This window comes from Mesocricetus auratus, unplaced genomic scaffold (genome assembly GCF_017639785.1).
Source record: "Mesocricetus auratus isolate SY011 unplaced genomic scaffold, BCM_Maur_2.0 Super-Scaffold_100010, whole genome shotgun sequence".
Classification (NCBI taxonomy): Eukaryota; Metazoa; Chordata; class Mammalia; order Rodentia; family Cricetidae; genus Mesocricetus; species Mesocricetus auratus.
Window position 1 is genome coordinate 1,752,597 of NW_024429194.1, and position 16,279 is coordinate 1,768,875.

The 16,279-nt window shown below is 44.4% G+C and overlaps 1 protein-coding gene across 4 annotated transcripts in view; it reads right to left on the minus strand.

The window, feature by feature from the left end:
* Positions 1-866: 866 nt before the first annotated feature.
* The window catches only part of Lpin2 (lipin 2), a 69,509-nt gene continuing 54,096 nt past the window's right edge, over positions 867-16,279 (minus strand). For 3 of the 4 annotated variants that reach the window (XM_040752833.1, XM_040752832.1, XM_040752830.1), the window contains exons 9-20: positions 12,354-12,541; positions 11,182-11,275; positions 10,736-10,805; positions 9,944-10,033; positions 9,104-9,186; positions 8,047-8,206; positions 7,316-7,464; positions 6,731-6,817; positions 5,686-5,838; positions 5,281-5,395; positions 4,375-4,478; positions 867-4,088 (exon numbers count right to left, since the gene is read on the minus strand). In XM_040752833.1, coding sequence (XP_040608767.1) covers positions 3,944-4,088; positions 4,375-4,478; positions 5,281-5,395; positions 5,686-5,838; positions 6,731-6,817; positions 7,316-7,464; positions 8,047-8,206; positions 9,104-9,186; positions 9,944-10,033; positions 10,736-10,805; positions 11,182-11,275; positions 12,354-12,541 — 1,438 coding nt within the window. In that variant the 3' untranslated portion in view covers positions 867-3,943. The remainder of the gene's footprint in view (positions 4,089-4,374; positions 4,479-5,280; positions 5,396-5,685; positions 5,839-6,730; positions 6,818-7,315; positions 7,465-8,046; positions 8,207-9,103; positions 9,187-9,943; positions 10,034-10,735; positions 10,806-11,181; positions 11,276-12,353; positions 12,542-16,279) is intronic. The other variant, XM_040752831.1, reaches the window with a different exon arrangement.

Here is a 16,279-nt window from a genome sequence, read left to right on the forward strand (position 1 = left end):
GTGTATTTTAAGTCATTTCCAGATTAGCACATGGCCAGCACTCCCAGTGACAATCGTTCTTGCTTCCCACACATGGGCAGCATCAAAGGGAAGTAGACACCTCAAGTCCAGGCCTATGGATCTCAAGAGTGACTTTGTCTGGCCCCTGTTGCTTCCTAAACATACATGTGTTTTCCTCATGCTATCTTATGATGGGAAGGAAGGACGGACAAGCTGGGTCCTCTGAGCCCACGAATGGAGCCCTACTCCACTCTGACAGCACCTTAAACTGTTCTGAGGAAAACAGGTTGTCATCAATCACACTGTTCCTTCCTAGGCCAAAGCACACCACCCAAATACAAGTGGTTTCTCTCACCCCAGCCTCTTATCACAGAAAAGTAGCGTCAAACAAAACATTTGTATTAGAGAATCTGATCCAACAGGTGCCCACTGCCCAGTGATCTGAGGGACGAAGGACATTAACTCTTGTTATCACCTATGTGATGTAGGGTTGTGATCAAAGGTCACATCCACTCTGCTATCTGATGGAAACATCAGGATTGTAACCTGCCACATACCTCGGGGAGGGCTTGGTAAAGGTGGGGGTATTAAAGGCTCAGTAAGACTCCTGGGAGGATCTGAAGGGCTGGTGTGGCAGCCAGAGTATAAGAGAAACAATGTATGAATAAATCACTTCTTGGAAGAACCTACAGGGCAGAGAAGTTAGTTCCTGTGGATGGAGGTTCTGGAATCAGGGTTTACAAGTGACAGTAGGAAGAGGTTCGGCCTTTAGAAAAGACAAAAATGCTATTCATATAATTATCAATCTCTGGCACTAACACAGGTAAGATGGTCAAAGGTCCTCTAAAGGAAAGAGCCCAATGCACTCAGTTTATGTTAGTTTATTATTGTAACATTTTGTTGTGAACATAAAATGCTGCACCAAAATATGAGCCATTCATCTGCAGACATCTTTGCCATAACTGAGGTACTGCACTGGTGTTTACAATTACACAACTTAAACTGCTTAGTGACAATGCTGTCTAATGATCAAATACATCATCAGCTGAACATAATTATTCAAAGAGCAATCCTTCTTTTGCTTTCAAAGCAAAGCAAGTTTTCACCTGGAAAGAGCACTTACTTCACCGGGTTTAAAATAAATTCCAGCATGCTCTCAAGCTCAGAAACAAGGTGTCCCAGAGCTATACAATAACCCTGTAAGGTAAGCTCCTGCAACACTCACTTTGCAAAAAAGAGAATGCGTTCATGTGGTCTCAGCCGTTCCTCTCACAGATGCTGTGCTTTCAGGAGCACTACAGATGGGGGGACCCGCCCCATGGGCAAAGGGGCTGTGAAGGACAGAAGCTTCCTGCCTTCCAGCTCTGGTCCCGGACTGTTCTGTGATTTTTAGCAGCTTTAGTTTTGGGTCAGCACAACAGTACATTTCTTTTTCCACATGAAACTATGCAGACGGGATGGGTTAGACCACAGGGAATGCAGTACTGATCAAGGGGCTCTAAGTGTGCACGCCCCAGGTCCACATGTGTATCCTACACAGCCTGGTGGAGAGCAGCCATCAATTCCACAGCAGTGCAAGCTTCAACACTCGACACCAAAGCAAACATTAATGCGAGAGTGAACTGGAGGACGGAGGGGCCATTTCACTGATGCAACAACTGACAGAGTGACTCAGAGGCCAATCTGCCGGCAGTGTCCCTTCAATATCACCTGTCATTGATGACAAGGGGGTACTGCAACAAGCCATCTAAGGGTTTGTGTGCAAACACACGTGAGGGCATCTCTCTTTCACAGAAAGAACAAATGTCATTTGTAACAAATGGCAATGGATTTTCGGCACAAACCTAATTCCTTATAACACTACAGTAACAGTACTCATCTACTTTCAGCGAGAAGACTCCTTTAAGTAAGGAAAAAGAGTTACCTTCATTAGCCTAAGTACCCCGGGTCAGTCTGCAGAGACAAGTGCAGGGCTAATGGACACTGGGGCAGAAAGATCAGCACAGGCCAGGAGTCCCAGACCCTAAGCTGGGTCCTCTGAAAAGGCCCATGTGTCCAAAGAAAAGAGTTTGTCAAGAGAAGGAAACCTCGGCAAAAACTCCATAGAGGACAAACTAAAACAGTCTAAGGAGGAAACATGGTAAGATTTTCTGTACCACAGAGATTCTACTAAGGTCAGGTTAAGCACATACAACTGTCATTATCCTTTATATCAAAGTGTGCTAAATACCAGGAGGTGGCCAGGTGGCTGCTTTAGCAGAATCTTATTTCACTAACTGGGAAGAACTTCGCATAATGGGAAGAACTTCGAATAAACAACCAAGTTTCCCTATTGCCTAACACAAATAACTCATGAAGGAGATGTGCACTACTTACGGGAGGTCAGCACTGTGGAAGCCTGCGTTGCCCTTCTCTGGGAGCATGTGCCTCCAGTGGTTTTGCCACTGAGAACTATGTTCAAAGGGTTTTTTTCTTTTATTAAAGAATTTTACCATGGTCTCTGCATTCAACTGCAATACTAAAATGAGGCAGGGACACTCAACTCTCCAATCTGGAAAATAACCACCCCTTTTCTAAACCAACTCTAGGTGAGTATCATTTTGGATGAAGCAACCTAAAACACTATGACACAGCCGTAGTCATCCAACTGCAGGGCATGTAGAGTTGGAAACGGACCCATCTTTATCTGTAGACCCCTCCCCGCTCAGAAGCCTTCACTTCCATCTTCCCAGTGGAGGGCTGTGACTGAGAACCATTGAAGGTCTGTCTCTAGGACACCTTCCGCCAATATTTCTCTCCATGCTCGCACTGCAGTGACTGTCCACACCCAGCTGATCATAGGCTCTGGAGACTCCAGGGCATTAACTTTGCCTGGTGCCATCTGCTCTGACACTTGACAAGAGCACTTAACCAGGCCAGTGTATGATGCTGCCAAGGAGATGCAGGATACCCCACATCCCCATGAGGCCTCATCTGCAGCAACACTGCTGAGGCACTGGCTATCACAGGCCCTCCATGACCCCTTTCTCCCATGCTTCCAGGGACTCATTACATGATTGAAATCCAAATGACTGGTCAATGCCACTAGCTAAAGGTTTTTTCCCCTGGCAACTCTGAAGCCCAGAATTCCTGAAATCCACAGTGTCAGAGAAAAGGGTAACTCTCGGAACCCAGTGCAACTGCCTTTCTACACCTGTGAGGACAAACTGCCGCCTTTTGTGTACTTTAAGCCAATTTCTCACTATTACTCTGGACATAAAATATGCATTTGTTCTTCTGGCCAGGCTAAACAGTAACTTCCACGGTTTCTTCCTCACTGCGCAGCAGGCACAGCAGAGGAGATGATGATGCAAGGGCCTTCTTCCCCCAAAAGCCCACGCTGGCGCAGTTGGGCTCATGGTGTTGGCACACAGGTGGTGGGGGCTGCCCAACTTGGCACATGAAGCAGCTGTCCTAGTTCAGTGAGCAAGAGTGGAGGTGTCCCAGGAGGACATGTACTCGTAGGCAGCAACACTAACTGGACCTCTGGAGAAAGCCCTGGTTATATAGAGAAGCGACCTCAATTGACCAGTGGAGATTTTAACTCTTTACTTTGTGTAGTAATGTGCTGGTTCACTCTTTCTCGGTTTCTGATTTCTTCCATTCTAAGTTATGCAGTTGAGTGGTACACAGCACACAACTCCACAGGACGCATGTGAGGGCCCATGTGTAACGGAGCACAGGCTTGTACCTCAGGCTGAGTCCCTTATTCCTCTGTCCAGGTGCTGAGTGGTAGCCTGGGAAGGTGAAAGGGGGTGGCAGTGCCAGCTTCGGGGACTCTGTCCCTGTTCTGGAAAGCAGGTTCCTGACTGCCAGCCCCTGGGTCTTCATCTGTAGGAGGGCCAGTTACCGTCTCTACTGGGAGGTGAGTGACAGTGTCCCCACCTAGCCACACAGGCCCTGTTCAAGCTAGGTCATCTAGGTCCACATCAGGGATTGGATCTCGCCAGTAGCAGAAGGAACTGAACTCTGGGCATGGAAAGGCAGAATTCTGTTCCTTACTGAGAAGTGGAAACACGTGTTCCACAAGCTCACTCAGCCTGTGATACCTGGAAGGGATTGGAAAGAGACACAAGCTGTTACTTTACAACTCAGGTTCAGCACAAGACCATGGCTATGCAGAGGGCAGTGGGAGGGCTGCTCAGTACTTACTTGGAGCTCAGCCCTATCCCAGGGTCCAGACTCTTCCACACACACAATACCCAGACTCCTTAAGCTGCTATCGACAAGGAGCATGAATGTTCACTGAGGTACAGCTCTGCTCCTCCTGGCTGGGCCTGTCTCAGTTCTTATCTGTCCTCAGCTGTACCCTGGCCACAACCTGAATGTACTTACGATGACTTGTTTCCTTTGGTCCTTTCTTGTATTAATTCACCCTTTGGATTCACAGTGAATATTCTACAGTCTGGAACTCCGACTTGTGTGTAAGCATAGACATCCTGCAGAAGAAGTGAAAACTTAGCTGGTTCCTCATAAGCCAGAACCACTACCCTGAAGACAGCAAGTCTTTAGACAAACCCAGTAAGTGCACGTGGAGTCAGAAAACAGGCAGCAATGGAGCAAAGCAGGGTCTTCTGAGAATACTGATAGCACCTTCAGTATGCCCAGATATGGAGGACACAGCCCCCCAACAGGATGCAGTACAAAAGGCAGGGTGAAAACTGTCAGGAAGGAGGGAGTAAGAGCACCATGGTTCTAGACCAGTCAGGCAGAACTAACTGAGGAAAGAAGCTCAAAGTATGGGGGTGGGGTATCCTTCCATATACACTCCTGGGGCCAAAAGGTAACTACAGGAGTTCCCAACCTGTAATCCTGGCTACTCAAGTGACTGAGGCAAGAGATTTCAAGTTCAAAGGCTGCCTAAGCTACAGAATGAGTTCAAGGCCAGCCTGGGTAACTTACTGAGATCTTGTTTCAACAAAAATTTTAAAAAGGGACTGGAGAGATACTCATAGTTAAGAGCACTTGCTGTTCTTGTGGAGGACCTTGGTTTTATTTCCAGCACCCACACGGTGGCTGGAAACTATTTGTAACTCTGGTGCCAGCGCACGTGCCTGCAAGCACGCACCTCTCCAGCCCTGGGTGTGGGGTGTACATCAAGTAAGGCCCCACTGGGCAGAACAGCCATTTCATTCTGCTTCTAGACCTGGTTTGAGAACTATGACATGGCTATGCCCTAAAATGCACTTCCCCCTGAGTTTTGTTCACTCAGGATTCAGCACACACTCTAAAGACACTTACGTTAGGACGGTTTCCAAAGGCAGCATAGAAGGGCTGCTTGGACGGAGCGAACAGGTTCTTAATATCATTCAGACACTCAATTTTGAACTTCTCTGGTTTCTTTTCTATCACTTCCCTAAAGAAAAAGAAATGCAATCACCAAATTCAAAATGGTAGTTTTTAACTAGAGTATGTTCTTGGACAGATCTTCATCCTCACATCACCCTATCTTCTTAATGCTTATGGGTGTGAAGCCACCTTTGAGTACTTCAGAGAGCCAAAAAAAAAAAAAAACAAAAAACAAAAAAACAAAAAACAAAGACACTCTACACCCTGGGGAACCTGTCAGAGCTGTCTGTTCACACTACACTGGGCCCTGGGCCCCGCCCCCACCCCACCCCGGGAAGGAACCTTCGGGAAAGCTACCTGTGGAAGGCAGAGAACAAACTGCTGGGAGACAGCATCAGAGGGCCTCGGGGCAAGATCGTGCCCTTGTCATTGACCCAGTGCAGATACCCACGGGTCATGTCAGCCATGCCAATGGCACGTGCAGAACAGTATAGAAACTTGTAACCGTTCCTAAAAAACAGCACAAACACACATACAAACAACCTAGGTTAGCCATGTCTATTTTTTTTTCTAAATTAACTTCCTCTCATTTACTTTGAAAATGAAATTACTGAACTAAAAAGGAAATCAATTAGGGTTAGAACCATGGGAAAGTCTGGCGGTGGTCGCACATGCCTTTAATCCCAGCACTTGGGAGGCAGAGGAAGGTAGATTTCTGGGTTCCAGGACAGCCAGAGCTGTTTTACAGGGAAACCCTGTCTTGAAAAACCAAACCAACCAAACAAAAACCATGGGACAAACAGAGTTATGTGCAAAAAAGATTAGAGTCTGTTAAACTGCAAAGCACTGACAAAACACTGCTACACCTAGTTCAGAAAAAGATCCAGAGTGGACAGATCTGGATTATCTGCAAGACATTGGTTATATATAAGGGGCCTTATTCAGTTTTGAGGTCACAGACTATTCTTATATAGGACAGGGGGCATAATTACACCTGAGTAACTGACACTCTGTTTTTCACAGTAGGGTGCTCTCAGCTCTCTCCAGGTAAATGGCATGCTAGAACCCCTAAAGGATGGCATGGCTTCCCTTGAGGAATTGTTTTCCAAGCATGCTTATGCTACAGACCCAGTAAATAAACCACGTGTGAGAGTCAGCTCTCCTGATAAATCCTAGCTACAAGCAGTTACAGTTCTGATGACCCAGGAAAGTCGGTGGTTCCCAGATCTTAGCTGAGTTATGGCACATAAAACCCACTAATAGGATATACAAGGGTTTTTTGAAAACAAAACCAAAAAATATTTAGGTCATGAACACACAATGTATATAGATTTATATCATTTTTCTCTAATTTTTGGTCAAAGCAAAGCTGGGAAAAGGACACATGAGAACGAGTACTCACTCATTGATAGAATGGTAGAGCCTTGCTATACCTTGATGAGTCCAGTCTTTACCCAGTTGTGGGAGAATCTGTCCCAAAGCATCAGACCTGGCAAGAGGGCAGAAATAGGAACAGATACCAGAAACCAACATATACAGCAGAGCATCTTCCCCACTGGCTTCCAATAAGCACTGGTGGTGGGTAGGGTGTACAAGCCAGGGACACTCTCCCAAGCTGGTTTCATCCTGACTCCATGCAACTTGAAGGTAACCCTGCAATAGTACACCCCGACGTGCTCCCAAAAGGGGAGTCACAGGAAAGCACAGTGTTTGTTTTCAGGGACAGACACATCTATCAGCACATCCCTTTCTCTCCTCATCCCAACAATCTTAGCAGTTTGTCTTCTTTGTACATAAGAGTTTGGGAATCGAATAGTCAATCTTTCCAAGTTACTTCTGAGAATTCATTTGTACGTTTCCACATACCTCCTCCTCACCTATAAAAATGACTCCATTTACAGGACATTACAGGACATCTCATTATTGCTAAGGACTGACTGCTTTCCCAACCCATATCCTTCCTGCTACCCAGAGTATGCTCACTTACTTGGTTATTGTTCCATCAATGTCAGAAATGATGACTTTGTCATTCCAGTTCCACAGGTAAATGGTTCCTGCACAACGACAGGTACCTTGATACTGGGTTGTAATACTGAATACGACGTCATTAGGGCCGTCATGGAGCTTCAATTTTGCCTTTCATAAAAAGCATAACATTAATGAAAGCTGAAAATACAGATTTTTGGAACAGAGTTTAAAGCTTTACAACAAAACTCAGGGCATATGGTTTCTTCGGTGTTAGCATGTGGCCTAGCTGCAACTCAAGCATGGTCATAAAGGTTGAGGAAGCAGCACTGCTTGAGTACTGTTTTTCCATTCAAGGATTTCCTGATACCCTGCACAAAACAAAACCTCCCCATCGGGCATCCCACCTAAAATCACTTACCACTGTCTGACTACAGCCTCATGCTCAACCCAGGAGAGCCATTTCACAGTAAAACTGTGTCAAAGAGAGATGCAGGAAACTGCATTTGAAATGCCATTGCCCTGCTGTTACAAATCCCAAGGGGCAGCATGTGATCCTGTGCTGAATGAGGAGTGTTATTCGCCAAAGAAACCTGGGAAACATACTTGCTCCTCAGTTCATCTCCAGAAACCGAAGGAGGAGTTCTGTGTGGGGAGGAACCCACATCACAAGCTCCTTGAGTGGCCCTAGTTGCTCACCAGGGTTTGGGGTGCTGTTCTCCTACAAGCACAACTCTACTGCAAAATACTTACTATCTGGTCTGAAGAGAGTCGGAGAGACTTCTTGTATGAAGCTGTGCTACAGTGACTCAACGTCTCCATGGAGATGGCATCAACTTTGATTGTTTCTTCCAAATCCTGTGACCCCTCATCACTCGAAGTATCATTCTCTGCAGGCCTATCCAACACCAAACTAGTCAGAGAGAGGCAGGATATTTGACAGGTGTGAGCTTTTTTAATTTAGGACAAGAAAATAAACAAGTGTCACGTGTTCATAATTCCAGTCTCCAGAAGGCTGAGGCAGAAGGAAGTGTTCAAGCCTTGACTACACAGGAAGACCTTGTCTCAAAACAATTAACCCTTCAACCCTTTCTAGGACAGCAAGGGCTGTTTCTCTCACCACATTCATGTACTTATGCCTCAACTACTGGCACCACAACTTTAAAAGGTCACCATTTGCCTCCCTCTTGTAAATGGCAGGAAGTTACTTCTGTATATTTTAAAACATCATTGGCAAAATGAGCATACATGGACATAGCAGGAAATATTTCTAAAGTTAGAAAATTTACTTTATGCTTCTTTTCTAAGAGGAACAAAGATCGAGAAGACAAATTCTTAGACTAGGGTTGCCACGTGAGAGATGAGAGAACGGGGTTGGGAATGTAAGTATCCACAACATGCTCAACTCTCCTCAGGTCACACAACTCAATTGTCCAAAGGAGGGGACAACCCACCCTTCAAAAGCTTTTTCATGTCCCTTCTGCTACCTGAAAAGCAGGGGAGTAGGGATACGAGCACAGCCACCCCCATTATGTCTAGGATCCCTTCCCAAAGTTCTGTCTTTCTTAGTAGCCAGGCTCTGGGATGGGTACAGTAGTTAGAAGCAGTGATGTGTATTTAAGTCAGCTGAATTGGGAAAGGCTGTTCTTATCTACCAAGTGGCACTGACAAGCCACTTAATGTCATGTCTCTTTACAGGAAAAAGATATTTCTGGCTGAAAACTCAGCAGAATTGCCAACATCAACTTTGATGTAAAAACCAAGTAGGACTGCCCAAGTGCTGTGAGCTAGGAGAAGGAAGGGTACCCACCTGGCACTGGTTGGCTCCTCAGCATTGGAAGGCAGGTCATTTGTTGGCAGGACTTCAGATTTTCCCTCTTTGGTCTCTGGCAGCTGGAAAGAAAGATGAAAATGTCAGTGTACAATGTTTTCTCTAGACTTTGGTTGTGATCCTTGTGAGGAAACAAAAACCTCAACCCATGACTGGAACCTTGAGGGACTTTCTTCACTTGAAGGTAAAGGGCATAAATCATATACTGCTTGCAAAAAGCTGCCCACAAAATATACTTGGTCCAATGGCCATGTCTCTGGTAGAGACACCTGGATCACACCACAGAAGTGACTACTGGTGCCCTCTTCTCCTGTCTTTTACCTACAGAAGGGAGAAAGACAGCCAGAGACCACCCTCTGTTATCTGAAAAACAACAGGTGAAACTCCCAGGAGTCTCTTCTTTAGAAGGCTCATTTAGTGTGGGTCTCTGGACAAACCTGCTCTCCTGCTACTTTGCTAAAAGGGATGTCCTGCATATTTGTATGTGGATCTGTGCAGGACTGTACCCTCTGTTCACACCTGAGGGGTAACATAGGAAGCAGAAAGAGCACAGCACTGGAGTGAGATTCAAGGTTTGCCCTGGCTCCACCCTCACTACTTACAGGGCCTCACCCAGCTCTGTCTACAAACTCCAAGCTTCCTAAAAAACAGCAGTTCAAACATCTGTAGAAAGCGCTAGCATAGAAAGCACTAGCATAGCACCTGCATGCCAGCTGACTCCTCAGAACTGCTGGGCACTATTACTGCCAAACAGTGTCTGTACCCTATCTTTTTGAGTGGTAGAAAAAGAGTTGTTTAAAAACAAATCAGAGTCATTACCTGTTTGGTCATGCTCTCTTTCTTCCGCCAAAACCACCACCGACCAGATTTCTTTGGCATCTTGTCTTTAACCCAGGACTCGACTGTGGCCTGCAAACAGTGTGGGTTAATACAGGAGGTGTAATGGCTGTAGATCACTGACTCCTCACTGCCTTATAACAGATGCATGATGCTCTACACCCCTCTCAAACCCCGCTAGTGCTCTCAGCAGCCCAGAAGGAAAGGCAAGCACTCCTTTGGAAAGGACAAGGCTCCAGGGTAGTTTGTGGTGCGAGGCCCAGTGGACCTCAGGGTTCTGCAAGCAGACAGAGTTTCCACCTATTATCTTTGTAACCTGTGGCTTTTATGATACAAAGACAGATGAGGCGAATGGTATCTTGTGGGCGGGCAGAAAGTTCTATGTAACAGGTGTCCCAGCACACTGATGTCACCTTTCTGGTGCCCACATCACCCACTTCTTGCTGCTTCTTCCCATACAGAGGAGACCTTGATTCCATTTTTAACTGATGATTTAATAAACCCTTCCTTTTGTGCTACTGGAGACTGAACTCAGACCTTCACACATTCAGGAAAGTGCTCTACCACTGAGCACTCTTTGTCCCTGTCTAAAACTGGTGTAAATAAAACAGGAAATGTGGCAGGCCGGTGAATTGTCTAGGATTTAGTGGATGAATACAGCAGTTTGGATTTCTGATACAAAATACTAAACTTAAAACTTTGAGTAGAACAAGTAGTTTGGGCTGCTGTATGTTACAGATACTTTGAGGGACGCTTCAAATGCAGATCACTCACCTTAGGCAAACTCTTCTGGAATACTTGCAAGCTAAGGATCATGGGAGCAGCCAAAGCCCAGTTGTAGTAACTACGAGAAACAAAAATTGGGCAAACACACAGAGAGTCAGAAGCAAAGCAGGGTTGGGGGAAAGTGCTGGGGCAGAGAGGGCCGGGGGACTAGAGGGAAAATGGAAAAATAATCTATCAAATTGCTTATTCTGTCTAATAAAGAAATGAGCAATTAAATTTTGCCAATTTGCTTTAAGCCAAACTTCTGTGAGCTGAGAAGCAGTAAAATCCATAAAATAGTAACAGCATTGCAATGACTCAGGGAAAAATAAGTTGAAGCTTCAGTTCAGTCTCACTTGCAAATCACTGTATGTTGGCTCATTTATGAGATGACAACAAGGATGACAGTTAAAAACTACAGAGTACTTAGCAATGATGAAAGCAATGGTATTTACCGGTTATATATCCGTATAACAAGGTTTGGGTTGTCGATAAGGCCAGGGTTTTCTGCAAACTCATGGTAAGTGATGATATGCTCCATGAACTTTTCTGCAACGTAAAGCATGCATCAGTTTGGTGAGTGAGTGCACAGATCCCCATGGAGATGCTTGCAGTACTCTGCAATAAAGGACTTGTAGGCTTAAAAAAGGCTTTTGAAGAAACTATGTTTTCCATATTTATCAAAAGATACTTTCATATTTTAGGACTCAAGCAAACAACCTAAACCGAAACTAAACTAAACTAAAACTCCCACCGTCTTTCTACCATCTTGCACCCTGCTGCCACTTGAGGCAGCTCCAGGCCCTCTTCACCCAGTCTCTCTCGTCACATCTCTAGTGCTCTGGAGGGGACAGGAGACAAAGGACAGTGCCAATGTGATGGTGTCAGGCATGCAAAGGAACCTTGCCTTTTTAGGAAAGGCCATTACAGGATAGGGGTCAAACTGAGAGAAAGTTTTAATTTAAAATGAATATAAAGTTGCCAGAGGCAGGACAACTGAGGGACCAGATCTGCCTGGACAACACAAGGTCAATCCAGGCAACTTGGCTCAGTGCTATTTAAACTACAGTAGAAGGGGATCAGAAGTAGCTAATGTCATGCTGCTTGCCTAGCAGGCACGTGCAAGGCTCTGCATTTAATTCTTAACACAGGAGATGGGGAACAAAGGTTGGAAGACTATCGGACAGACTGTCTCCTCAGTGGACAGCGCTGTCCCTCCCTCAGTGAGTCCTGGTGTTTGTCAGGAAGGCAACTGGCTCCCTCCCACCCCTCAGGTATGTCAACAGCTTTACATACAAGATGGATGCAGTGTGATCCCACCCTGCTGCTCTGCCGACAGCGCAGCTTGTAAGTTACCAACCTCTGAATCTGAACTTAAGAGTTTTCCAGGTAGCAGCCCTCATAAAACTACCCCACACGTATACACTGTGAAACTCTAAGGACAAGGCCTTATGGAAAGGTACCCATACTTGCACAAGGCCACTCAAGGATTCAGACGTCTTACACCATTTTCAAGCAGATTTCATTAATTTCTTCCCCTCGTGCCAGTAATTTATTGAACAGAAGTCTGGGCACAAGACAGATGCTGACCTTCTAAGGTGAAGACAGGCATGGCTGTCCTGCATACCTTTAGAAATCTCTCCGTTCTCACTGAGGCCTCCACAGAGGGAGAGAGTGACATCGGGCAAGTCCATGGCAGAGTCTGAAAGGCACTCGGTGCCACTGTCTGCAGCCGCACTTCCAACAGATTGTGGGGACTGAGAGCCAGAGAATGTGTCGGACTCAGGCCACGGCCGGGAGCCAGGATCTGTGTCACTGTTGCAGAGGAAGGAAGGAGAACTAAGGATTTATTATAGTTTTGGCTTAGTACATGGTCCTCTAGAACCCTATGAGGAATAGATGGAAAATCAGACATAACTTCCGGGCTATAAGAGTGCAAGAGACATGCATGTGAGTGTGGGGTGACAAATACACATGAAAAGGTAGAGCATGGAGTTAGTCCCGTGTCTTCCTCTGTCACTCTCAGATGCATCTGCTGGACAACAGGGCAGCTCCCTGAACTGCAACTTGCCATTTGGGCCAGGCTGGTCAACCACAGAGCTACTGGATCTACCTGTCTCCACCACCCAAGGCTGGGGTCAGAGGCACATGAAGAGTCAGGACCTTTTTGAGTCCTGGGGATCTGAACTTGGGCTCTTATGCTTCTCACAGTTGAGTGCTCTTGCCCACCAAGCCATCTTTCCAGTGACCCAAATCTGAACACTAAAAAATTAACTACGAATGTAGCAAACATTTCACAAAGCCATTCAATGGTGCCAGCCTTTCAACTGGAGCCTTCCTGACTGTAATTACAGGAGTAAAAGAGCTAAGAACACTTAATTAAATTGCCATGATGAAAAATCTGACATTTGGAAGCTCTTTGATCGCTGCATTCCAAGAAAAAAGCATGGTAATATACACAGTCTGCAGAAAATTACTAAGTCCAAGGTTTGTTCTTAAAACCCAAGGCTTTTTCTAAATTCATATCATGGCTATCTAAAACTAATCTAATTTAAAAAGCAAAAATACTCAAGAAAAAAGTACTCAGGAGGCTAGAATAATGCAGACTGCCTTTATAGCAGTGAGGTCTGGACCTTGCTATTGTTATTTTTCTATATAAGGCACAGAAAGCTTGAAGACAAGGGCACTGAACCTTTTGGAATAGAACATAAATGTGAAATAAGGAAATTGATGGGGGAAGTCCTTCTGTGTATATGTTGTCCTACTGGTTGATTAAATAAAACTGTTGGCCAATAGGAAAGCAAGATAGGTGGGACTAGGAGTCGAGGAGGATTCTGGGAAACAGAGGCACAGTCAGTCACGACATAGGACACCAGAGGAGTAAGAGGTCTGGACCCTTTCTCCAGTAAGAGAAGACCACGTGAAAACACTCAGATTAACAGTTATTAAGTCAAAGCAAGCCAATAGGAAACCAAGCAAATGGCCAACAGCTTCATAATTAATATAGCCTTCTGTGTGTTCATTTGGGACTGACGTGGCTCTGGGACCAGGCCGATGGGAAAAGTACACGTTACATATGGCGCACGGACTTGGGGCACAAATTTCCACTTAACAAAAGCTTAAAAAGGGATTTTTAGAAACAGAAGAACAGAGAGAAGCATGGCTTCTTGGTGACAGCATTTCCTTGGGTGGGCTCTGTTTTTCTAGAGACAAGCAGAGACTCACACAACTCCCTTAATGGAGTCTTCCTGACTCAGTATAAGAGGCAAAAAACTGCAAGGCTCTTTTAAGAGGCTCTGCCAACAATTGAATGGTGTGCACAAGCAGCTGGCAGTGACCACATCTCCAAGCAGCATAGACCAAGGCAGTGAGCACAGCCCCATGTTGAGAAGCCAGTGGCTGTTTCTGCTTTAACTTTATCAATGTTGTTTAGCAGATTAACAGACACATAGCTAGAAAAACAAAGATTTACAGTAAAGTCAGATTCAGATGAAGTAAAACCTCTAAAAGGTTTATAGTGTGTTTAAAAATATACCTACACTTGGGAGAGAAAAAGGAACAGGATAGTGAAAAAAAATAACAACATAAATAGAGTAGCTGGGTGTGGTGGCACACACCTTTAGTCCCAGCACTTGGGAGGCAGAGGCAAACAGAACTCTGATTTCAAGGCCAGCCTGATGCACAGAGGGAGTTCAAGGGCAGCCAAAGCACACAGAGAAATCCTGTCTCAAAAAAGTAAAAAGTAAAATAAAAAAATATATATATAGATATAGATATATAAAAAGCCACATAAAGATGGAAAATACATAGCGATTCTGGATACTGTATGCTATTGTGTTTTTCAGTTGTTCAATTGCTAAGGAAGGAACAATTGCTGAAATATACTTGATTATACATGCTGCTGAATTTATCCAACTTATATCTTTTGAAAATGCCTTGACTTCAAAATTTAAGTATAAGGATATGTTACTTTGGAAAATGAAAAACTGTGGATTCCTTCCAGACTTCTATGGTTTGATGAAGCAAGACATCCTGAAGCAGTGTCCCAGGAAGTCCAGCATCTAAAACAACTGAGATGATGCAGCTTTACAGACTACAAAAACCAAGGACTTAGCCAGGTTTCTGTGTTTTGTCATGATCCCCATGGGATGGACAGCGCCCCCAACCAGCAGGACGCAGTTTGGAATGAACAACACCCACATTCCCAAATATTGTTTTCATTTTACAGGGTTGGTTATAAACAGTAATGATCATAGTCAATCTCTTTCTAAAGGGAAAAAAGGGAATATGATATAGAAATGAATACTTTGTATTGGTATAGATTTTCATTTATTGATACAAATTTAAGGTCAATTTTTGTGATACGTATATTTCTCCCCCTGTTTAAGTATTGTGTTTATACTGATCTTTTAAAACATAATGTATAATTAAATACAGATTATAGTTATAATAATCAGAACTTGTATTTGAGATGGATAGATCTTCAAACCTTTCAAAGACCTACAGAATATATGGCATTTAAATGGTTTAGGGTTTTTCATGACAGATACAACTGCTTCTGGCACACCAATTACTTCTGAGAGGAAGATGGGCATCGAAGAAACTCATATGGAGTTTGCTTCAACATGGCAAGATTAGCCATTTGGGCAAGAAGTTGCTCCTGCCTGGACTATTTGATTGTTGCTGTATAAACTGGACATGAAGGACCCACAGGAAAGTGACTGCTGAACTTGGACAGTCCTACAGGGTTCCTGCTTCATGGAAGAGTCTTCCAGACATTCTGCAGGACATAGAAAAATGACTGGCAAACTGCCAATGCAGGTGGACAGTTTAAAATTTCCCGCTTTGCTGAGAAGTCTGCCAGATACACTGTGGCCTATGGGCTGAAGATGTATGCCTCAACATTACAGAGGAACTTCAGGGGCTGGAGAGATGGCTCAGAGTTTAAGAGCACTTGTTATTCAGAGGTCCTAAGTTAAATTCCCAGCAACTACATGGTGGCTCACAGAGGAACTTCAGGTGACTGTCCAGGTAGTAAGGTGTCTCTGTCAATTTTAGAGTTTATACATTATTCTTCTGTGGTCTTTGATGGAGTTGAAGACAGCTAATTATAGTTTCCTTAGTTATGATAAAGGATGTTACATACAAGACTTTAGACTCACACATATAGATGATAAAATACTTTTTTAAAATCTTACTAAATGTTAATGGGACTAAATATTGTAACTGTGGTTCTTACTTGATAAATGCTGTGTAATATATAATTTGACTATGTTAAAGTTAAAACCTTTCTTTTAGACAGAAAAGAGGAGATGATGGGAGAAGTCCTTCTGTGTATATGTTGTCCTACTGGTTGATTAAATAAAGCACTATTGGCCAATAGGAAAGCAAGATAGGTGGGACTAGGAGTCAAGGAGGATTCTGGGAAACAGAGGCACAGTCAGTCATGACATAGGACACCAGAGGAGTAAGAGGGCTGGACCCTTTCTCAGGTAAGAGAAGACACGTGGAAATACTGAGATTAACAGAGATTAACAGTTATGGGTTAATAAT